This window comes from Telopea speciosissima, chromosome 7, assembly GCF_018873765.1.
Source record: "Telopea speciosissima isolate NSW1024214 ecotype Mountain lineage chromosome 7, Tspe_v1, whole genome shotgun sequence".
Lineage (NCBI taxonomy): Eukaryota > Viridiplantae > Streptophyta > Magnoliopsida > Proteales > Proteaceae > Telopea > Telopea speciosissima.
The window spans coordinates 14,876,757-14,899,787 of NC_057922.1; the positions used below are offsets into that span (position 1 = coordinate 14,876,757).

A 23,031-nucleotide genomic window follows, 5' to 3' on the forward strand; every position below is an offset into this window, starting at 1 on the left:
ACTTTATCGGGTCGGGTTGTGTTTGTACCACAACTGGTTGAGGTCAGAACCATCTCTTTTGGTATGATTTTTATTTCAATTTCATGAAATCACAAATTGAAATTATGGTATTTGGTAAGAAATTCAAATCAATTTCATCTAAAGTAATTGACTACCTATTTCAATATTGAAATTGAAATCAATTTCAAGTTTATTCTACGTTTCATTTTAACGAGTCTGAGTTAATAACAGAAGTAAATATATCATTTGACATGTTTAAGAAGAAAATAACGCAAATCACTCTATTTTGATGCGGCCATCGCCATCACCATCACCATTGCCGCCGTCGACCATGAATATCAAACATTTCATAATTTTTTAATTTTTTATATATACTTTTTTTCCATCTTAACACTAAAATATATATAATATTAAAACAACATAATCTAACCCAAAACAACATTTAATAACAAGCATAGTGTCCCTGCGTTTCGCAAATCTAGCTCTATTAATCAATCGATAAGCTACAAAAATCCAAGATCTTTCTCTCTTAATAATAATTACGAAACCAAAAGAGGGAATGAAAGTATTAATATCAAATGGATTAGTAAAACAATTCCTATGGCCATTGAAAGGCCTTGCATTGGTCTAACCAATTAACCCAATTTGTTATAGTTTATTTTTGTCAAATTAAAAATGTGGAATGACGTGGATGATATCGTTCTCTACAGTGCCATTAGTGTGGCGTGCAACTTCCTCTCAATGATAGCATCATGGAGAACTATCTCCTTAAATTTTCATGTGAAAGTAAATCAATACATACAATGTAATTTTCATAGTTTTGCTGATGAGTGAGCCCTCCAAAAAAAATTCAAATCCTGATTTGTTCTTTATTAATTGTAATAATGCAAATCCTGATTTGACATGTGGAAAGGATCTGAGGATTCAACACCTCAATAGTTCATTCCAATAATGCCCATCACATATCCCTCCAGCTACCTCCTTTGAGAACATTTTCTTTTCTACCCAGTAGATCTTGGAATCTCCCTTTGATTCAAATGATTTGGCCTCGTTAATAGTGTAATTTATCATCCAAATCATACCCTTAATTTCATTTTATCTCACATATGGGTGAAGTTGTGCGGTGCCACATTGTATGTCTTTCCAAGCACATTTTTTTTTGGTGGTAACAGTGATTTTATAATTAGAGGTTTTATATTGTCGGATCCTCTCACTCTAAGGAGGGGACCCACATGCTATTCAAAGTTGGTGAGAAGAGTTCATACCCTCTCACGTCTTTGAATATCTCCTATTTTGTTTCTTTTTGGTAGTATGCTCTTGATATCCGTATTCTTTGTGCTAATAAAATATTTATCTATATATGTTATATTATATCATGGGAAAAAGATCTCTACTTGGTGCTATTTCGTATGCCCTCTCAAAACACGTGAGATGATGCCTCTGCCTCTGGGTAGATACCTAGGATTGCTCACCCATTGGCCCAGATGTTTGTATAAATACCATGCGACTAAGTAGAGATCTCTTGCCCATTCATTATGTGTGATACCCAAGCGTGCTCACTCATTGGCCCAGATACTTGTATAAATACCATGCGATTAAGTGAAGATCTCTTGCCCATTATGCAATATGATTCCATTCTTTTTTCGGCCCATAGAAAATGATTGGTCCGAGTTTAATTGCAAGTCAATTAAGGGAACACAGAGTAATTACCGGATTACAAAGTATCCATTTGTAGGTATTCAAATTTGATCTCCTTCCATACCTCAGAGGTAGCAACTAGTTCATAATCAATGGCTTTATAAGGTCTTTGACTCTATTGTAGTGGAGTGTTTTTCATGTGCAGGAGAGCAACTGTCAAGCCTTCATTCTTCTCACTTGTATATAAAGGGAAAGAGAGTTATAGGCTAAGTACGAAGCAACTTTTTTTTCCTTCTCTTTTCCTATGGAGGGAAGAAGAAAAGAGATGTAGGAGAAGATGTTTTCTCTTGTGTTCCTCGTAAATGGGCTGCGGTGTGATGACGTTCTCTTTGTTAATAGAGGAAATTAATGGTTTTCTGCTTTTCCAATACTTGCGTTTAGTTTTGAAGTGAGAGTGTTGTAATCTTATGATTCTACCTTTTTTTGTTGAATTGCTTTATAATACAAGTGGATTTTTCCTCTTAATGTTTGGTAGCTTCTAGCATTGACTAGAGTAGAGAGTAGATATTGTAATCTCATTACTGATAATAGTGGAAGTTTTTACTTAATGTCTCATAGTTTTAACCTTTCACCTTAAAAATGTTTTTCACATTAATATTGATGTGTGCTTTTGTAATTGACTTGATTTGTTTTAGTAGTATTATTTTTTGTACATTTGTTTATCATTGAGTATCTCCATTAATTTGCACATAGGTGAAAAATGATATGTTGTTTTCCAATATATATGTGGAATTGCGCATGCTTTCATGCCCATATATTTTTTTACAATAATTGGGATTGTGAAATTGTATATTTATTTAGTTTTAATAAAATAAGTGTTTCTCATATTACTGATGAATCAGCTCCCGTAGCTCAGTTGGTTAGAGCGTTGGTCTTATGAGCCGAAGGTCGCGAGTTCGAGCCTCGCCGGGAGCACTTTTTATTTTTTAATAAATTATTTTTTTTCTTACTAAATTTTAATCTTATTCTAAATATTTCCATTCACACGAATTAATTATGTGATTATTATCTTTCCTTTCTCTCATCATCATCGTGGAGCTAATGGAAGTGAACATTATTCAAGAGCTGAAGATCCATTGGTTGAAATCTACGGTTTTTCGTGTTCCTGCAAACCCTACCACTTATCCTCGCAGGTCTTCAATCTCATTCTGTGAATTTACTGTTCTATTTGTATAGTCTGTTTCTTCCCCGAGCTCTCAACTTTCTCATTTGAATTCTCAGGCATCAGCTTTAGCTCGAGATTTTGTTTTATTAATTATGCAGATTGTACTTCAAATTGTTGGAACATAAAAGCAAATCTTTTACTGAGCGTTTTCGAGGACTTGCAGAGGTATACCATTTATTCCTTTGTCTTAAAAAGCCTTGTTTATTTTTTTTGTTCAAACCTTCATTTGAACTGAGAACATCCATGTTTGTTCAAATAGTCTGTAGATTCATAGTTTACTTGAGATGCTAACTGAACTTATGCTTATCCATGGCTACAGAGATGGAAACTTCATGTAAGAAAGCTTTCAAAGGGTCAAGATTCTGCCAAGCAGTTCTTAATTCATGTCGTCAAAGAGTAATGCATTATGTTATTTTTTTTAATCTCTATATTGGGTACCCACTACCCTAGCGGTACTTGTACCCTCGTAGTGAAGATTGAAAATTTTGGATGACATTGACAGGGGGGAAACTTTGACATCAATTTCAAGAACATATGGGATACCGATACAGGAAATTGCCGAAGTTAATGCAACAACTCTTGTTGTTGACCTTATTTTCGAAGGACAGTGCCTTAACATTCCTTTCCCTGTATGCAAAGAGAGTCTAATGGTAGGCTTTCTTTCGATGTATGTTTTAATTTGGTTTATCTTCTTCTTTCATATTTATTGTTTAAGTAAGAATTCAAGTGTTTGTTCACAAAAGAGGTCTGCATATTGAATTTCAGATTGTCTTGCAGCTCTTTATTGATTTATGATAGTGAGGAAGTTTTGTGAATCTAGATTTTTTTCACTGGTAAATTAGAAGGATCGATTGGCCCTTTGTTGAAAGAAATTGTGTATATGCTCTACTAAAACTCATTTGATATTTCTAACCAACAAAAAAAAGGAAAAAATCTTTTGCAGTGGAAATCTTTGAATTCCTTACACTCATAGGGCTATAAGGCTATAATTACCATTTTTTCTTCAGTATGATGTATGTAGTATGGCGATTGGACTGGTGTGGGGAGGATGAGCTAGGGTGGCTAGGGCCATATGCTGGCCTGAACCCACTTTATTATTGAAGGGACAGGAAGTAGGCACGCCTTTGTCTAGCCCATTCAAAATTGTGTAGTTTGTTTGGTTCTCATGAAAATTTAAGATTAATAAGTGATAAACATATTAATTTATAAATGATAGGAGGGCAATCAGGTGGAGTTGCGGTAGGTTGGGAGAGGGTTATAACACTACCCGACCAGGTCAGGATCCCATGCCCCATTTGCTTACTGGGCTAGAAGACCAAACCAATAACAGCCCTTCTAGTATTCAGGATGGGTTCAAGCAAGCTAGTCATTGGTCAGGATGGGTTTGGGCAGGCTAGTCGGAATCGTTATCGTCTACGGTTCCCTGACCAGTGCGGTTCCCTAGTGCCTCTCACAAGAGGGGGGTGGGACCCACCCGGGGCACCTGACCGAACACTCTGCCCAGGTGGGGTCCACCGTCCTCTTGTGAGAGGCACTAGGGAACCGCACCGGTCAAGGAACCGCATACGATAAAAATTCAACTAGTCATCGGGTTAAGAATTGATACCTCGGATTTTCTGTACAAATTTCAGTTATATGATTATGCTGCCACTTTTATGTTTGTAGTTCTTAAATGTTGTGAGCTTTACAAATTATTTTTATTGAGGAAATCTATGTACCTCATACTTTAATCCCGAGACCAGCTTACCCACCTGTTCCGACACTTGTCTTCTACCTCTAGCGTTCCCCTTTAGCTAAATATTAACCTGATTGATTGGTTGTATTAATCTAATTTATATTGTCCATTTGAATGATAATTCAGGGGGAAAAAAAAAGAAAACCATCATACAGGAAATCCTCCTGAGTAGAAGCCAATGAATAGTACTGGTAATCTGATTACTTCGAGACTTCCATGGTTAGCCTAAGGCTCTATTGATTGTCTAGAGAATGTGGGAGAGTGTTTGGAAGTGTCAGTAAAGTGCACCTTTTCCCATCTTTCTTGAATAGCCAAGTGTTTAATTGTTCAGATAATTTGTGTCTAGTGATTTGCACCTCAAGTAGGCTTGTTACAAAATCACACTAAAATTGGCTGGAATTTGTGAGAGTATATGAAAGTCAAGAAGTTTGGGCCTATCCCATCCACCCTTTTTTTTCCCACCTTCTTATACTTTCTCAGTTAAAACAAATATTAAAACTGGGATATGTCTCATTTTCTTCCTTTCTTTTTTTTTTTAATAGGATTTTTCTTATTCACTTCATTTCACTTGTCTTTACTATTCCACATTGTCCAACATTGCACTTGCATACACTCTCTTACATTCTTGTGGCATCCAAATACAGCCTAAAAGAATTGAGTGGTGAATCCTCCTTTGGCTTCTGCAAGTCTGTGATTTGTGTGGGTGCTGGGAACTGTACTCACTCTTTAAGCAATAGAATCTTTAGATACCCTCTTTCATCAAGGATCATTTGGTCCCAGAGTCCCATCCATTTGACCTTGAAAAGGGCAGCATGTGAAGGCTGAAAGGTTTTGGTGATGCATATTCTCTTATTTTCCTGCAGTTAGTGAACATTATAATGCACTAGGATCTTTGTTTCTGCCAAAGTTAGATATGCATCACGGAATAAACATTAGTGTTTTTATAAGTCAATATGGAAATGTACTGTTCATCTCCCATTTAATGCTCCCCTTCTCTTCCCTGAAAGAAGCCTGATTTTCTGATGGTTTAGATTGCTTCAGCTTCTAATAAAGCCACCTTTTGTATTCTTCCCAGGGTTGCACTTGGAAAGGTTGGATACCTAGCTGTAAGACTCAGGAGAGATGTCAAAGTGCTCTGAATTTCTTTGGCAGACATGAGGACTACAAGATCTTCACCATGTTATCCTCCAATCAGTTACTCCTTGTAAGCATGATGTTGCAGTGTAGGAGGTTTTTTTTATTTATTATTTTTTTATTTTTTAAGTTTATACTGTAATCATTAGAGGTTGAGTAATATTTTTTTTTTTCTCAGTATAATTAAAATGTGCGTCCTCAACAGGCTTGTTTATTTTATATATCAGGTTAAACGGACTGGTTATTTTGTAGTTCTGCTTCCTCTTATAGCATTTTGCATCAGATGCATTATGGGGGCCTTTCACCTTAGAGTTGACAAAAATTTAAAACATCAAGCTGTTAGTGAATCAGAGGCATATTGCCATGGAACCAGAACCATGCGCTGGAAATCTGCATTAAGTGAAATTACTGAACCAGATCCCTTGCATGCTGATTCAAGACAGGATTCTGTTGTAAGTACTCAATGGTTTTTCCTGCTATCATGTTTTACAACAAAAAATGTGGTATGTCATTATGTATGCTGAAATTCATTAATCTATTAATGTGATTCTTGCTGGTCCGGTCCTAGTATTGATTTTGGTATTTTGCTTCTGGATTACACACTCTATAAGATGTTAAAAACCTCCTAGTAGAATCCTGGTTTCCTAAAAAATGGCCTATCAAGCATAGTTGTCAAGGGATGCCTAGGTGTTGCCTAGGCATCCAGGCGCCCTTTTCTGGAAGGTAGGCTCCTTGTTGGTGTTGCCTTAATTTTTTCCCCTCTTCCAGTGCCTAGACGCCATGACAACTATGATATCAAGTGCTTCGGTTAAATGTATTTGTATTTAGTTTGATCAATAGAGATAACTTGAGAAACTTCAATGCTATAGAATTTTTGTAGAGTTTGGTATATGGGTATTTTGCCTCTCCAGTTGTTGTTTCTAGGATCTTAGCTCTAATTTTTGGCAGAAGCACATGGCATCAAGTAAATCAAAAATTTCAAAATAAAGGGATCTAAATTTGTCCTACCTGTACACCCGTACTAATAACTATGTTAAACCCTGTTTCTTGGAATAGATAAATTATATGGTCATATCATGATAGTAGTAAGAAAACTAAGTGTTTGTTTATTGTATTTGATCACTAATATGACCTTCAACTGTATATAGAAAATGTATCACTAATACATCATGCCACCAAGCATTTTATATTTAAATGGGCAGTTTTGACCTTTATGAGTTTGAGATTGAGATAGCTGATTCAATTGAGAATAAATGTTATTTTTATGTCACATTCGATTTTATTAAGGCAGCTACAGTAACACATATGGAGTCCTTCTCAGGTTCCTGCTTGTGCTGGATGATATATAACTTATTAGTGCTTTTAGCATTCACGGGTAGATTTTATGGAAAATTGTTTATTTGCTATTTGTCGGATGACCTGGAAATGAGGGAGTCTATTTGATGGAAAGTTCTTTTGGTTGGAGAAAGTGGTTGGCAAAATCAAATTAGTACTATTCTTTTGTTTTGATTTTTGATAGAGTTCAAAGGATTAAACATTTTTTACTTCAAGGTGGAGGGCTATAGCTTTTTGATCCAACTTGAATCCCAATACCAATTCTTACATCTTGAGTCTTGACTCTGTATTGGTCTTGTATATGTTTGTACAGGACTCTTTGAGTCATAGTGTGTAATGCCTAGTGGTATAACTTTAATTGTCATGTGGCTGGCAGTAAGTTCTAATTGCCCAGGACCATATTCTTTCAAACTTATTCCTCTTTACAGTATATTGAGGTGCATTTGGAAGGGTGGAACTAAACCAATGAATATTGGAAACTCAAATATCTAGAAATTTGTCCGCTCTTGGCAGTTTTGGCTGCCTATTATATTAGAGTTCAATGGAATTTTGAATGAATGTTTTCAAAGAGACTGGAGATGAATCATATTTTATCACAATTCACAAATGACTTCATTTTGTAGAGACAAAATAAAATCTTCTGCATTGGGGTGTTGGTATGAGTTCCTGAATTGCATGAAATTTTTGGGCTTTTAGTACTAAGAAAACACTCTCAAACCCTTTTTCATGTTGGAGTTGGTTTGATGTGTCTTTTAATCTGTAGATTTTTTTCATCCAGTTCATATTTATCTCATAGAGGTTAGAGGCGGCATTTTAATGCGGCTTGGGCAGCATTTTAGTGCGGCACCCTATGAAGGCACCAGTCGAGTAGTAAGTTAGTAACCACTTTGGGAGCAGGACTTCTCCCCAAATCAGCCTTTTATTTGTCCGCCAGAATGGACTGACCAAACCTGTGTCATCATCAACCAAAAACGGTGAGGGCACAGTTGGCCCAACTCACTTAGCTCTTGAAGCAAGGTTCAGAACTTTTGGCAGGTTTTGACCCTGTCTCCACCACTAATGCGATTGGTTAGTCTGTTTGGTGAACCTAAGTATTGCTAATTGCCAATTTTGGTGCAACTTTTTTCCTGGTTTTGTTACGGATTTCCAGTCCTGGCCTACAAATTTTCTGATCATTTGTAACATGTAGGATCCCATTTGAGTAGTGGACAGTGCTTGCTATTCAGCTGTGGACTTCTTGTTTCTTGCCTGAGTTGCCTCTTTCAGTTGTGAAAGTTGCTTGGAGTTAATGGTGTGCCATTTGGAAGTATTCCAGTTCCATTACCAAGTACCAACAGAGATCATTGGTCTGCATCGGTGGACTTTTCCTGTTTAACTGACGAGTTTGGTCCAGGATTTGAGATAGAATATTCCTTTAACTTTCTTGATCACTTTTTTTTCTTTTTTCTTTTTTTTGTTGTTGTTGTTGTTGTAATATATATATTCTTAAGGTATACAAAAGCTATTATTGAACAAATGTTATGTTTCTCTAGAAATTTAAAATAGGATTGTATACCATTTAGAAGTTAAAATCTTCCTTTTTGATTAGAATGGCCATCATATATAAAAGATTAGAGGACTACCTCCATATTCTGATGTTTTTGGGTTGGTTTATCTTGTCATCTGAGAAATTCTTTTTGCTTGGCTGGTGATTAGTGCAATATGAAAAGATAAGAAAGTGCATAGTACTTGTTGGTTAGTTGGGGCCTGAAAGCAGAATTGGGACTGAGGTCAATGAACATAGTATGTGAAGTAGTTCGAATGTTTGAAATTTTTCTTCTTGTCTTGAGATCATATGTTGCAAATGGGTATTTCTAGAGAGAGCATTGGTGTTTACACTCTGAAACTTGAAAATTCACATTCTTTGTTTTCTGACTGAATAAAATCGCACTTTCCAATATTTGTGTAGAAACATCCAGAAGATCAATCTCAAGTTCCTTTTGAAGATCTCTCTCATGCCTATAGTAAGCTCGAACCCACCTATCAGAAGTTCTTATCAGAATGTGGAATGGACAAATTCGGGTATTGGCGTGGAGGTTCCCCAGAGTAAAAGCATGTTCTGTCTCACAACTGGTTATGCCCAAGGCTATGAAAAAATTTGGAATGTCAGAATCATTTACTACTGGGCAAAGCTGATCTTCGTCCGTGGAATTGACTACCATAGTGTGCTAAGTGTAGTTTACTGATTCTTAAGAAGGAATTTTTGTACGTGAGGCATTTTGTTTAGGTTTTCATTTTTGCATTTATATATGTACATAATTATAAATTATTTTTATGCCAGGGTTTTGATTTAAATTCCAATTCTTGAGCAAATAATGGAAACCGTTCTCCATGATGATTACCTTTTCATACTAAGTGTTCACTGGTTTGCCTTGGATGGTTAGGTTCAATTGCAACTCAAAACACAGACTAACAAAGCCTAGTCCAGGGCTAGGAGATTATTCGTCTCATTTTGGACCTTAGATATCATTGGACTAGACTAGATTTAGGGGTGTAAATGAATAATCAAAATCCATTTTCGTATTTGTTTGGTACTATCCGAATCCGTCCGAAAGTTAAACGGATGCGAATACAAATAAGCTATAGCTATCCGAAAAGCTATATTTACATGTAAACGGATAAAATATCCGATCCATATCTGTGTCCATATCCATTTAGCATTATCCGAATCCGTTCGATAACTAATCGGATGCGGATGCGGATGCAGATATAGCATTATCCGAGCCGAATCCGATCCGTTTACAGCCATAACTAGATTGCCAAGCCGTAGTAATTTACTTCTCACTGATCAAATTTCAAATTTGAAAGGACAGAAGAAACAATTTTAGAAATGAATGGAACAAATACTTGGCACATTATATGCCACACGATATTCACAAAGTTGGGAATTGTTCTCTTGCATGGCACATCCACTATGAAAATCTATGAAATAACCAATAATCTGGAAAGCTTCAGATTAATAAGTTATGGTTGATTTTGAAATTTTCCAAGGAAAAATGCCGAAGATAGAAGTGAGTTAAAATCCTGATCTCCAGTGCATAGGGAGGTCAGATGGCTTGTCAGATTGAATGGATAAAGTGAGATGTGAAGGTTAGGAGAAAGTTGAATGCAGTGCTTGTCTGATACAACCTGCAAAGACAAAGAGGGAACCACAATATCTATAATTGATTCAACACTTTTGACATGGATTGAGCTCCTCTCCAGGAAGCCCAGCATGCCCAGGGGCATCCAGCCATTGGGCTGTGCCACACACATCTCCAGGTGTGCACCGAGATGTGTGCGGCACAGCACAACCCTTGGATGCCCCCTGGGCACTCCCTGGACGCTGAGCTCCCTGGAGAGGAGCCAGATCCGATCGACACCCAAGAGTTTCTTAGCTCAACTGCAGCTTGACCTCTGCTGCTCAGAGGGAAGTGATAATTTCATTCTTGAGTTGACTTCAGTAGAATTCCCTGAGAATGCGGATCTATTATGATCCCAAGTTATTGAAATTTAATTAAATAATTAGACAATAGGTGTGTAATAGCCTAATAGGTAACTGATAAGATAATATGGCAGATAAGTGAGACAAAGTAATTAAAATCTTCCATTGCTTGATAAAACACAAAACACAAAACACAGAATGAGTTTAATAAGCTCAAAACTGAAAATGAATAGAACTTGGGGGTCACATATTTGTTTTGGTTGGGTGGGAAAAAATTTTTCTCAACGAACACGACGCACTTTCTCTTCTTGTCCTAACCCAAGTGATTTCTGGGCATTTGAGATGCCTTCAGGATCTGAAACAAGGAGAAAAGAGGAAATAAGAAAGAAAGTTGCCTACATTAATTATGCTTCAGAGAAAAGGATGACAAATGAAAATAATTTAGTTAACAGTCAAAAGTATTTATGTTATTATAGTAGTTAATCTCTCATTCATTCAAGTTGAAACATGGATACTGAACGGTAAGAATAACAAAAAAGAAAGCTCAATCGTGCAGTCGAATTCCTTGGCATATTGTACAGAAACCATGAGGTCAAGGTCGAATCCCAGCTATACCCCCCCCCCCCCACCCCCCAAAAAAAATGATAAATACATTTTTGAGAGGTGCTCCCAAATGTAGGAAAATATGCAAGCCACCACGATGAGCCATTGGATCTTTCTATTGGAAGCACAACCACCTTTATGGTTGGCTATAACTTTATCTTCAATATGTCATATCAAATAGATATGGGATGTAAAGTTCCTCTTAAGTAAGTAATTTCCATATAAGCATGAGCACAATGGGCATTGTTTAAGGCTAACCACCCACCCCACCCCCCCCAAAAAAAAAAAAAAAACTTCTTAAATAAAGGCCTCTTGTTGCTGGGGAGCTCCCTATGTTGTAAGTGCAAGGGGGATTCACGGCTACAAAGGAGTTCCATCAAGCTACCACCAGTGCTTCAAATACTTTTTTAAGAGTATAGATGATCAAAATTCTTCTTTTCCATTGGACCGAATTCCCTTTCCGATTTTCTTTGAACTAAATTATTATGATCTATGATCTTGTGGACCATTTGCCGTCCATTACGAAAGAGAAGTAAAGTGAATGATCATGGTTATGTATATCAACTCTGCAAATACAATATATTCAAGCATATTGAAGAATCTGACCCCCGACGTGATGGAAACCAAATGTACATTCTATAGACTATTTCAGGCCTGTTTGGCACATCCTGAGGACTTTGCATAACGCTTCTGTGCAGAATACACACACACACACACACACACACACTTAATGACCAAAAAATTGTCACAAGCTCCTAAATGACCACAAAAGAAGAGCACAAAGATATAAGCAATCCCCATGGACTACAAAACTGAAATTCTTAAATTTCACAGAATGCTAAATACAACAAACTCACCAAAAAACTGAGTGAAAATGCGAGTGAAAAAGCTGAGGTTGCGGGAAACATTATATGCCATTGCAGGAGGAAGAGGCTTCACAACAGTGTCGATGCTAAAAACTCGTTGAAGAAACTGTATATTCAAGAAATAATGACATTATATTTCATTAATACCTAATGCAGAATCATCTAAGATATAAGAAATAAGAGGATGGGCAGTTGAATGGGGGTAACATGGTGAATCAAGTAGAAGAACGAAAATAGTATCCTACTTATAATTTCAAGAAGCACCATTGCAAATGGAATCATATTAGATGCTGATAAAATTTGAGTTTATCGGATACAATAACACAAGATTCCTGAAATTATCTGAAAAGGCTACAAAGAAGCAACAGATAGATACTGTTGAAAGACAAGAATACATAACTTTTCAATCAAGATCTTCAAAGGCAACCAAGTTTACATAAGAATGGAGAAAATGAAAACAACAAAGAATAAGAAGACTTCTTTCCAATGCTACAGAGAGAAAGCTAGCAACCTCAATATCTGATACTAATCCCAACAACCGACCAAAAAAAAAAAACTATGAAGATATGGATGATAAGTGAAATTACAAAGACGTGTCAAACAATATGAAATATGTACCAGCAACAGAAAATCTGTCATTTTCATTAAGTACCAGGATGGAATCAGCAAGCCATGAATTTCATGAAACAAAAACCTCGTTGGCTTCTAGTCATGCAGCAAGTTTAATCCCAAACACATAGAGACAAGGAAATAAATAGAGTTTTGCAAAAAATAGATGGATTGTTGAAAATGCAAGTGAAAAGGTTCAATATGTGCTGTGCCATATGGCTAATGGAAAATTCACACATGGCCGATATAGATCATATCCTATCTATCCAACCATCAGAGCAGCCAAATCAGCCACCATGTCACAGAAAATCAAGGCCTATGGACAGAAGCCGTGTACATGAACAGAAAGATAGCTCAGAAACTGTTGTGTGTGTGTGTGTGGGGGGGGGGGGAGGGGATAAAGTTACAGATGGCAGATTCCGTGTGATCAGTCTGTAACCTGAGGTTTACAAAATGCCAAAGCTCATCTTGCAGTGATTTTGTGTCATATCTGCACACAACACCTGGACAACAGATCTAAGAATAATTAAATCTCATGGGGTCAGAAAGGAGATGCTAGATCGGTAGAAAAGGGAGTAGAGGAAATGGTAATCAACCAATCATAAATACCAGCTCAATAAAGCACTGGAAAGCCCTTGAAACCGTGAGGCACAGTGCAGACTCATTGGCCACAACACTGGTTGCTCAACAGCAGTACAATTTGTAGAGATTTCTATAAAGGATGTTAAGATATTTTGGAGACAATCCAGCTTCATGGAACAGTACATTGTATAGGTTCAGAACAGAATCAGTTTTCAATTAAACTTTCTCAATCCTTCCATTATCCCTCCCTCAACTTCTCCTCCTTGAGTATATAAATTTCTCTTGATTCTTGTTATAAATGATCTGAAATCTTGAGAACCATGGATTGATATCCAAAGGACCAAAAAGCTCCCTTATTCTCTTTATTTGAGGTGTATTCCTTTTCTTCCACAACAGCCAGCCTCTTTCTCCCTTCGTCTCGGGGAGTGCCAAAATGACCAAACAGCTATTGTTAGATTAATGATACATTAAGCAAAATTTAGACATGTCTATTGTAAATTTTTTTTTTTTGGAGGGGTTTTGGGGGATGGAAATTTCGCATTCGTCAATGATATTGAAAATTAATAATTTGATACTCCAAATTAGTGGAGAACATGAAATGGGTTGACAAGAAAAACCAAACAGACGTTTTTTCATCTCGAAACCACTGCATTCTGCTTAATTGGGGGGGGGGGGGGGGAGGAATTTGTCCAGGTCAAACAAACAATCCACTCTATCATGAATAGGTTTCAGCTAAATTACTCACTTTCTCTAATCGACCTAACATATTGAGGTTCATCAACTCTTAGTAAAAATACGAATCAGGCTTGGGTTAAAGAGACAACAAAGAAATGTTAATGAATTTAAGTTTAAATCAAAGCACCGTCATATTGGAGAGAGGAGGGGGGGAATCAAGTTTTTGGAAAAATTCAAGTTTTGGGGAACAATGAAGACCTGAAAGTTCCTCTGGAAGCTGTATCTGAGTTCAGGATCGAGTTCGGTGAGTGATTCATCGTCTTCGGTGGTGGAAGAATTTGAAGAGCCTGATTTCTTGCGAGGAACGTACATCGTAGGAGTCGTTCCGGGCTGGTTAGTAGCTTTAAGCTTAGCGTCTCGGAATTTTTCTGGTTTCTCTACGTCCCTCCATGGGGCAGAAGCGAGAAGCTCCTTTTTCATCTTCACCAGCTATAGAGAGAGAGAGAGAGAGATGTGAAGATAACTAGTGGGAGACTCGACTCGAAGGTTTTCTCAATTCTGTTCTTATCTATTTCCTTCTATACTTCACCAGCTCGTGAAGTTTGTATCCTACACCACCCGCCATGTGTTGACACGTAAGAGGGCCTTTGCAATAGCAGGTCCACGGATTCGAATTCAAGGATAAAAAAAAGGGTAATTTCCACGGACCTCCCCTGAAGAATGGCCAAATACTAGGCACCTCCCCTGGTGCTTGAATTTGGACTCCGGCACCCCCTACTATTAACGGTGTCAAATAAAAAAAATTAAAATGATCATATTACCCTTGTACATAAAATAAAAGAGAATACATTCTCTTCTGTTAACGAAAAGAACTTGTTAGCAGAGAAAGCTCGAGTGAAGAAACCTTGGAGTAAAAATCCAAAAATCTAACTGGTAAACTGTTTCAAGCTAATCAAAGCATTTCTTTTCCAAATAAACAAAGACCTTGGTTTGCTTATGTGAAAAACAGGAATCAAAGAATCAAAGCTAATCAAAGCATTTCTTTCCTTCACCTGAGAGTTCTGCAAATCCTTAACGTGGTCGATTCGTTCCCAATTTGAAGATGGAAACCACCACAATTCAACGAAAACCACTCTCTTATTGGCTGTCGGACCACCCATCGATCGTGGGGTTTTGATGGAGTCACTCCCAATCGTGGGGTTCCACATGGTCCTTCCTATTCTCCTCCATAGCCGCCTACATCACCCTCTCCGTCTTCCTTCACCTCTTCTTGGCTCTCTTCCGCCGCAGCCACAGTCCGGTGCCTCTTGGCCCCATCCCTGCAATCCATAGCGTTGCCATGTTCCTTCTCTCCGTCGTCATCTTCGTCGGGATCCTCCTCTCCACCACCTCCGAGATACGTGACACCCGTTGTTTCTGGCGGCGTTCCAAAACCCCTTTCCAGTGGCTCCTCTGCTTCCCCTTGGGACTCGCCCCAGCGGCCGTGTCTTCTTCTGGTCTTACGTCTTCTACCTCTCACGTTTCCTCCACTTGCTTCGCACCTTCTCTGTCGCTGTAAGCTCACATTCTTTCAACTCTTCAACCAATCCATTCTCCTCTGCATGTCCTTCCTGTGGCTTGAGTTCTCGCAATCGTTCCAGGTCTTGGTAAGTCAATGGGAAGAACTTTACCGGTTTGAATTTAAATTATAACTTCTGTTTCCATCAACTAGTCCCAAATTGAAGGACACAATGCTTCACACGTTAAAAAGAATGATTTTCTTCGAACACTGAGACCCAAATAGAAGAATCCAGTCCAATTACAAGTTTAATTTTACTCACCGGCGAATACGGTGGCCTTTGATTTCTGTTCTTTTTTACAAATTCTTTATCCAGTGAATGAGCTCGTCCGTCGTCGGCATGCACAGTTGCAAGTTTCTGTGCGTGCCCAGTTGCAGGTTTCTGCTTCGGTGATGGTGAATGAGCTCGTCCGTCGTCGGCATGTACAGTTGCAGATTTCTGCTTCGATGATCTATTAAAACACTTTGTTTCGTCTATTAAGTTGCTTATGTCATCATTTAATATCATTATAATAACAGCGTGGTGTTAGAGGTTTGACACCGTTAATAGTAGGGGGTGCAGGAGTCCAAATTCAAGCGCCAGGGGAGGTGCCTGGCGTTTGGCCATTCTTCAGGGGAGGTCCGTGGAAATTACCCCCAAAAAAAAGGAAAAGAGGAGGTGACGTGGCTCGCGTGGCCCATGTGGTGAGCGCGGCTCTGCACCTAGACATAGAAGCACATAAAAGTATCACATTGCCCTCATGGAAAGACGAAATCCGACGGGTGATTTTTGCGTGTGTGCTCCCATTGGCCAATGCATAAATGCAGGTTCTAAAGACCTATGCAGCATTCTCTTGCCAAAAAATAAAAAATAAACATAAGTCCACGGATTCCATTTGGAATGTGGAAAGGTGGCATGACCAACATGGCTCTTGCATCTAGACACAGGAGTGCGCAAAAGTACCGCACTACCCCATGGAAAGGCAGAAATCCCACCTAAGATGATGCTTGTATGCATGCTTCATTGGCCAACACACACTTGCATGCCCTAGAGGCCCAAACAGCGATTTTTTCCTTTTTACGGGGGAGGGGGGGGGGTGTAAAGCCAATTAGAAATTTCCAACTTGAAGCAAAACAGAGCACAGAAATGTTAAAATTGGAAAAAGTTAGCTCACATAGGTACATGACATTTCATATGTTACAAAACTAAGAAAATTGGCAAAAACATGTGGATTCATGTGATAAATGATCTCACATTCAGATGTCAAATTTCAACCCAAAGGAAGTTCTGAATTTTCTTTTTAAATTAAATTTATAAAATCATAAAATTACAGAAATGCCACCAGATTCTTTCATGTAAAGAACAAGAGAAGTCCAACCTATCTGATAAAACTGGCATCAGCATCAGTGACAACAATAAGGTGATGACTGATGAGCCATAGGCAAGTCCAGACACTCAGGAAATGATAGGGAAGAAGACGGCAAAGGAGAGCTTGGAAGGGAAAAAGAAGGGTTGTGAGATAAGTAAAGATAAGAAGTCCAACGAGAGATATTTTGCAAAACAGAGATGGGTTTAGGAGTGGACTGAGTGAACATAACTTGATTTCTAAAGAGTCCAGATAAAGCGCACAGTGATAGCTATAATACTAGAAATCCACTTAAGATCAAACATAGACATAGTTTTGTCATGGTTATTAGAATATGCAGACTAGATATATAAACCAGAATGTTAAAAGAGAGGGAGGATGGAAAAGCTAATTTTGCTTGAAGTGAATGAGAATCTGAGTTCAATGAAGCTGTTCTGAGCTGGATATCTAAGAAAATTTCCTTCTACAAATGTTCTTATTATTGAAGTTCTGTATTTGGTTAGCCAATTAGAATTTGCATTCACCCCAATTTCCAGTCTCCTTTGATCCATTTGATCTTTTGAATGCCAGTTTCAAGTTTCAGTAAGGGGTATGACATGATGTATTGGTCAAACTGTTTCGCCGACAATTCAAACCTATCAGATCTGTAAAAAATGATTCATAAAACTTTGAAATGCCCATCTCCTTAAGTAGGATTCTGGGATTGCATACGCCTCTGCATGCTCTGCACTCCACAGAAGTGTTAACATTTCCTAATCCTTAAAATTTTGGATCTCATGAGAGAGACACTTGAAGTCTCACAGATGATAATGTCACTAGTTGCCTGCCTCTATATGCTTATAAGTTGACTGAAACATCATCAAGGTTGAGTTGTGACATTGTCAGTTGATGGCATCAGGTGTAGCGTATTATTCGCTATCTTTAATCTTCAGCTCAAAGATCAATTTTAAAGGCCAAATAGAAGAAGAAAAGTAACTCCCATGACACATTAAAGCAAATATGGGGACATTGGGTCACCCTTATCTATGCTGCAGGAGAGAGAGAGAGAGAGAGAGAGCTGCCTGGACATGGGGATCCATTAAGCAAAATGGACAGAGTACGAGTTGAGATTCAAATCTTATCATTTCCACCCACTTAGGATATATCCATAAGCAGTGAGTACTTGCTGAATAAAACTCCATTCCAATTGATCATATGCACTTGCCATGTCAATCTTAAGAGCCATGAGACCCAATCTTCCTCTTCTTTTCTTGTGAATAGTATGAAAGGTTTCATGAGCAAGGAGAATGTTTCCTTGAATTAACCTATTGACTACATAGGCGAAATGGTTGGGAGATCTGATTTTTTTTCGAGCAGAGGCATCACCATAAACAAGCAACTTAACTATGATCTTGTAAATGAAGTTGGATAGACCAATTGGGCTGAACTTAACAACTGAATCAGCCTGTTCCGATTTAGCAATCAGACAAACAAAGGTGTAATTCATCCACTTAGAAAAACAACCTGTTTGGAAAAATTGCCTCAACTCTCCCCAACAGAGGGCCAGCAAGCTCTACAGAATACCCTGAAAATACATCAGGGCAAGGAGTAGAATTTAGGTTAAGTTGTTACATAATATGAAATATTTCGTGAGCAGAAGGTGATGCCAATAAGCAATCATTATCTTCTTGCGTAACCTTGTAGTGAATTCCTTCAAGAAAACCATCCAAGGATTATACGGATCAATCAACTCATCTACCACTACATGACATGTGTTGAAGCAAAAAATGCTTCACCAGCTTGATAGACTGTACAATCATTCATCTTCAGTATTTGGTATTTTTGGCCGTTAATAAGGGTTTTTTGGTCATTAGAATATGCTAAAGCGTTTTTCATGGATCAATCAGTCTGGGTGGCTGGGCACCTCTTGTGACCGAAAAGAATGAAGACTATGATGGCAAGAGTTAAAGACTACCTAAATATCAACCAAAATGATGAAAGAGAGGAGGATAGGGACTAGGGAGCTTTCATTTGAACAGAATGAGAATCTTTCACTGAGCTATTGTGAGTGAGATACGTTTATCTCTTTCACCAATGTGCCAAGAATTTGCATCCATCACAATGTCAATCTTCTTCAATGATGAATTCTAAATTCCGGTTTCAAGAGTATCGGTATTGGATATGAGGGGCTGGACTACTTATTGGTACCTATCCAGATGGATTTGCAAACAGCTCCAATTCAGACTGATTTCATCCAAAGACTGATATGTAATACCTTGGAATGCCAATCTCCATGAGCAGGAGGACTATGGCATTTGTGCAATTCTTCACTCCACAGAAGTTGTAGAACAGTGCCTCATCCTTCATGCTTGAGGGACGTTTGAAATGTCAAGGATCATAATGCTATTAATTTCCTCTAGCTATTGTAAGTGATCAAGCATTAGTGTTGAGATGGGTACACCCCCCCGCCCCCAAAATGAAAAGCTGGCTATGTATGTTTTTAAGAAACTCTCCGAATCCCCTCTTTGCCATTGCAGTTGTTGTCAGGCATGAAGATACTATTGTCCATGAATGATAAGGGTTTATTAGATTTGTGAATGAGGAAATGACAAGAGATTTTCATGGATCACTGTTTGTGTGGACTTCACCCATGCTTTGTGTTGCATCAGAGGTAGCAGCCCTTGGCCATGGTATATGTAGGGCGCTGTGGGTTAATTCCAGTGTACATTTTCTTGAGACATTGATAGGTGGGCTGCTTTGGGCAAATTTTGTATGGTCAGGAACCCCTTCCCTTCTGTAAACGAGGTGTTTTGTGTCACCTCGTCAGTTCCTAGTGACATATTTCACGCTGTTGAGAAGAATGTTAAGACATGTCGATGGTCGCAGTTGGATTGTCCAGTCTGATGGTTGCTCGCTCATCGACAAAAAAGTCAATGGTTGCAGTTGATTGTCTGGTCTGATGGTCCTTTAAAAAAAATCTTTCTTGCATCCCTCAAGATGTTACAAGGCAGGCAACTTTGAAGCACATCTACAGATTAACTCAAAGGGGTCTTGAAAAAGACTATGTTCTGTCCTTGGGAAATCTGTTTTGACACTATGACTTTTAAAGAGTGACCTTAAATATTGACTAGAGGTTTTGCAAATTAATACGTATCTGGTGAAGAGTTCTGCAGGTATCAAAATCACAGCATTCTTAAGTGGAAGAGATGGAGTAGAAGTTTAGATATACAAACCTGTGAATTTGAAGTGCCCTTGCTGTGCTTGATCTTTAGCCAACAGATCAAGGTAGTCTCCGTACGGTTGCAAGCCCATATTTTAAGGCCAATATATAGGAAAAACTAAATCGCATTCCTCATTTTAGGATCTAACTCTAATATCACAGCAAAGAACTGAAAGGATTCTAAAAAGTACTCCTATGTTGTGATTAGATTACAAGAATCTAAAAACACAATAGCTTATAACAATCCTTCTGAACAACTATTGATGGTCATACCCCAAAGGGGTAGCTCAGTTGGCAAAGACCAACACCTCATAATTAAGAGGTCACGAGTTCAAATCTCCTTAGGGGGCCTATCTATCCAAAAAAAAAAAAAACTATTGATTGTCATTATCTTCAAAATGCACTGAAATTCCTTTGGGGAAAGACCACTGCTTAAAGATTATACAAATTGATTCACCACTCTGTTTTTTAATGAAATGTGAGTCTCATTTTGTTCAATTATAATGGTAAAGAAACAGAGGAAGCACCAGAACTCAAATTCTAAATGCATGCCCATTATCATCCTACCAACCCATACCCCGAAAAGCCTTAAAACACAGAACGTATAAATTATGCTTGAATCCCAAGAAACCATATTTGAAGCAGTTGGCATTTAGTTGAACTCATTTCTTGTTACTACATTTGGGAAAAATAATTCAGTTTTCACATTGAAAGGGGAGATGAAAAACTCACAATATATTCAATTAAAAAAAGATAAGGAAACAAAGGGAAGCAGAAGAATTCAAATTGTAAATAAATACTCATCTCCATCCTATCAAGCCATAGCCCCAAAAGCCTTGGAACCCAGATCACATGAATACAAAAGATGCAAGTTGCATTCTTGGTTCCCCAAGAAACTCAAATTGAATGATGCAGTTCACATAGGTTTCCAGATGGTCTTAACTTGATCGATACAAATCAACATATCAGAGGGACCATGGTAGCAGCATGAGCAAACAAATCAAACCCTTCTGTCAACTTCTCTAGGTGGAACTGGAAGGGCAAAAAGGCCTATCAGGACTGTCTCTGTGACTTGGAATTGTGAAGTGCCTAATAAGACCTTCTTGCTCCTTCATGTACCCTTCACACAAAAAGGTCTTGGAGAACTTATCCTCCACGACCCTGTTCACATCATGCACAAACACATCAGTCTCTCCTTCTTTCCTATTCCTAGCCATCATTCCAGCAGTATAGATAGCTCCCATCCTCCCTGGTGCATCATCGTGATAGCCCGTCGGTGCATCCACCATTATCAAATCCCACTCTACCTCATAAACCACTTGTGGCAATGCCTTCAACATGAGCTGACACTTAGAATTCTCTCTATCACTCACAACCGTACACTCCTTTTCCTTACCAATCCTCAAAAGGTTCTCTGCATCTCTCACTTTGGTCTCATACCCAACATGATAAACCTCTAAATTTGAAAACTTCTGCTTGATTAGCTTGATCCACGATTCATCTTCGTCGAGAAAAACCGTTCGCCCACCATAATTCAAAGAGCTCCAGAGAGGGCTATCATGGCCAAGGCCAAAGACTAGGAAATTGCAGGGGGACTTCTTGTCTAGGACTCTAGCTGAGACTGATATCTCTTTGAATGTTTGTTGTGGGGTGGTATTTGAGGTTGAGTAGTGAATCAGAGCTTGGACTAATGGTGTTGGGATCTTGTTACATGTTTCTGTTGATTTGATTTCTGGAATTGGAGATAATGGGTTGTTCTGGAAAGAAGAAGGTAAGAAGCTTGACCTGAACATCAAGAGGAGGAAAGCAAGGAAGAAACCAAAGATGAGAAGCTTGACTTGAAGAGGCAATTGAGTTGCAGATCCCATTTTTGAACTGTGTTCGAATTGGTTTCCTGAGGGTATTTTCCAGTTTGGGTTGGGATTGGAAGTAAAGAGAAGGGGAGAAATTTCTTGGGACTCAAAGTCAGGGTTTAGGTGCTGGGTGAGACAATTGTTGAGACTTTCCCTTAGCCGTTACAGTGTCTTAACTCCTAATTGAGAGAAGCACGCACAGTCAGGGTTGTGCTCCTTTGGTTAAATTAATTGGATTGGAATCTTTGGAATATTAGAATCTTATCTAACCTTCATTTTTTAAATTTGCCTGCCATTTATGTAACTGCTTCCTTGTTTTAATATGGTTTAGGTGTTAGTTAAATTTAATTATTGTCTTAAACTGGTGCTATGATTGGGTGATTTTCTACAGTATTAGGTAAGAGTGCTTGGCTGTTTTACGAAGGGTTTTTATTAAATAAAGCCAAGATTTAGAAAGAAATCCATATGTCCTAATCAAAGACCGCTGGTATGGAATCTTTGTAGAATACCAAGTGGTTAGGATAATATATTGTTTTTTGTTTTTGTTTGGTAAGATAGGATAATATATTGTCACACATCAATGATGGTCTACCAAATATGCAGTGGACGTCAGATCATTTCTCCATTGCATGGGAACCCCGCGGCCGATTAGTGCTCTTTTACCCCCAATATACGCTACTTAATCACGTGGTCCCTACGCCAGGGGAGGGACCAATGGAAGCAAAGGCCCCAAGCATCTAAGAGTCGGGTTCAATAAATGAGTTTTCTCTTGACAAAAAAAAAACAAGTATTTGGGCGTAGGGAGTGCGATCAAGCAATTTTCTTTTTCCCTAATAAAATATATGATTTTTGTGGGCTATCCTCTAATCTTGATCCTACGATTGAAAGTTTGTTATTTTTTATGGGACAAGACTCGTGCACAGGAGATTCTCCCATCGAACCTATCATTTTGGATGGCCATTTATATCCATACAACTATGTCATGCAGGGCGTGCATGAATACTATTGCCATTTTTTATTCGGAGAAAAGTTCTCTTTAGGAGACTGTACCGCCCACGCCAAGATATAGAAAGGGGAGGAAGGAGACCAAATGACCACCCCAATCTCATGAAAGATAGAAATTCCACCCCTATGATACAAACTCACATACTTTCATTGGCTACCGTGCACGCACAAGGGCCACATTCCTCCTGTGAGATCGTCGACCCTT

At 38.3% G+C, this 23,031-nt stretch overlaps 3 protein-coding genes, 1 non-coding gene and 1 pseudogene across 5 annotated transcripts; 3 read left to right on the forward strand and 2 right to left on the reverse strand.

The window, feature by feature from the left end:
- Positions 1-2,539: 2,539 nt before the first annotated feature.
- Positions 2,540-2,613, forward strand: TRNAI-UAU. The gene has a single exon. It is a non-coding gene; the product is annotated as a tRNA-Ile (tRNA).
- Positions 2,614-2,711: 98 nt separating this feature from the next.
- LOC122666849 lies at positions 2,712-9,421 on the forward strand. 2 transcript variants are annotated; one of them, XM_043862942.1, is made up of 7 exons: positions 2,712-2,831; positions 2,962-3,028; positions 3,177-3,259; positions 3,366-3,513; positions 5,674-5,802; positions 5,960-6,184; positions 9,016-9,421. In XM_043862942.1, exons 1-7 carry the CDS (start codon positions 2,740-2,742, stop codon positions 9,154-9,156), a joined length of 885 nt encoding a protein of 294 aa, XP_043718877.1. In that variant the 5' UTR covers positions 2,712-2,739; the 3' UTR covers positions 9,157-9,421. The 2 variants fall into 2 exon arrangements, with proteins under 2 accessions (XP_043718877.1, XP_043718878.1); XM_043862943.1 differs by having other exon boundaries at positions 3,183-3,259.
- A 1,068-nt stretch (positions 9,422-10,489) lies between these two features.
- On the reverse strand, positions 10,490-17,827 carry LOC122666656. The gene is made up of 4 exons (XM_043862695.1): positions 17,804-17,827; positions 14,124-14,377; positions 11,991-12,105; positions 10,490-10,885 (listed from the first exon to the last, which is right to left on the reverse strand). The coding sequence occupies exons 2-4, from the start codon at positions 14,343-14,345 to the stop codon at positions 10,812-10,814; spliced, it is 411 nt and encodes a 136-aa protein (XP_043718630.1). The 5' UTR covers positions 14,346-14,377; positions 17,804-17,827; the 3' UTR covers positions 10,490-10,811.
- On the forward strand, positions 14,912-15,882 carry LOC122668267 (annotated as a pseudogene).
- A 2,776-nt stretch (positions 17,828-20,603) lies between the features above and the next one.
- Positions 20,604-21,890, reverse strand: LOC122666738 (glucuronoxylan 4-O-methyltransferase 1-like). Its single transcript, XM_043862802.1, has one exon. It carries the CDS (start codon positions 21,834-21,836, stop codon positions 20,991-20,993), a length of 846 nt encoding a protein of 281 aa, XP_043718737.1. The 5' UTR covers positions 21,837-21,890; the 3' UTR covers positions 20,604-20,990.
- Positions 21,891-23,031: the final 1,141 nt, after the last annotated feature.

What these genes read in the sequence shown, in the direction of transcription:
- LOC122666849 (XM_043862942.1), top strand. Translation starts at nt 2,740, where the DNA reads ATGGAAGTGAACATTATTCAAGAGCTGAAGATCCATTGGTTGAAATCT. An exon ending in TATGCAAAGAGAGTCTAATG is followed by an intron (nt 3,514 to 5,673) that starts GTAGGCTTTCTT and finishes TATTCTTCCCAG; the next exon opens with GGTTGCACTTGGAAAGGTTG. An exon ending in CCTCCAATCAGTTACTCCTT is followed by an intron (nt 5,803 to 5,959) that starts GTAAGCATGATG and finishes TTTATATATCAG; the next exon opens with GTTAAACGGACTGGTTATTT.
- LOC122666656 (XM_043862695.1), bottom strand. Translation starts at nt 14,345, where the DNA reads ATGAAAAAGGAGCTTCTCGCTTCTGCCCCATGGAGGGACGTAGAGAAA. An exon ending in GCTTCCAGAGGAACTTTCAG is followed by an intron (nt 12,106 to 14,123) that starts GTCTTCATTGTT and finishes TTGAATATACAG; the next exon opens with TTTCTTCAACGAGTTTTTAG. An exon ending in CATTTTCACTCAGTTTTTTG is followed by an intron (nt 10,886 to 11,990) that starts GTGAGTTTGTTG and finishes TCCTTGTTTCAG; the next exon opens with ATCCTGAAGGCATCTCAAAT.
- LOC122666738 (XM_043862802.1), bottom strand. Translation starts at nt 21,836, where the DNA reads ATGGGATCTGCAACTCAATTGCCTCTTCAAGTCAAGCTTCTCATCTTT.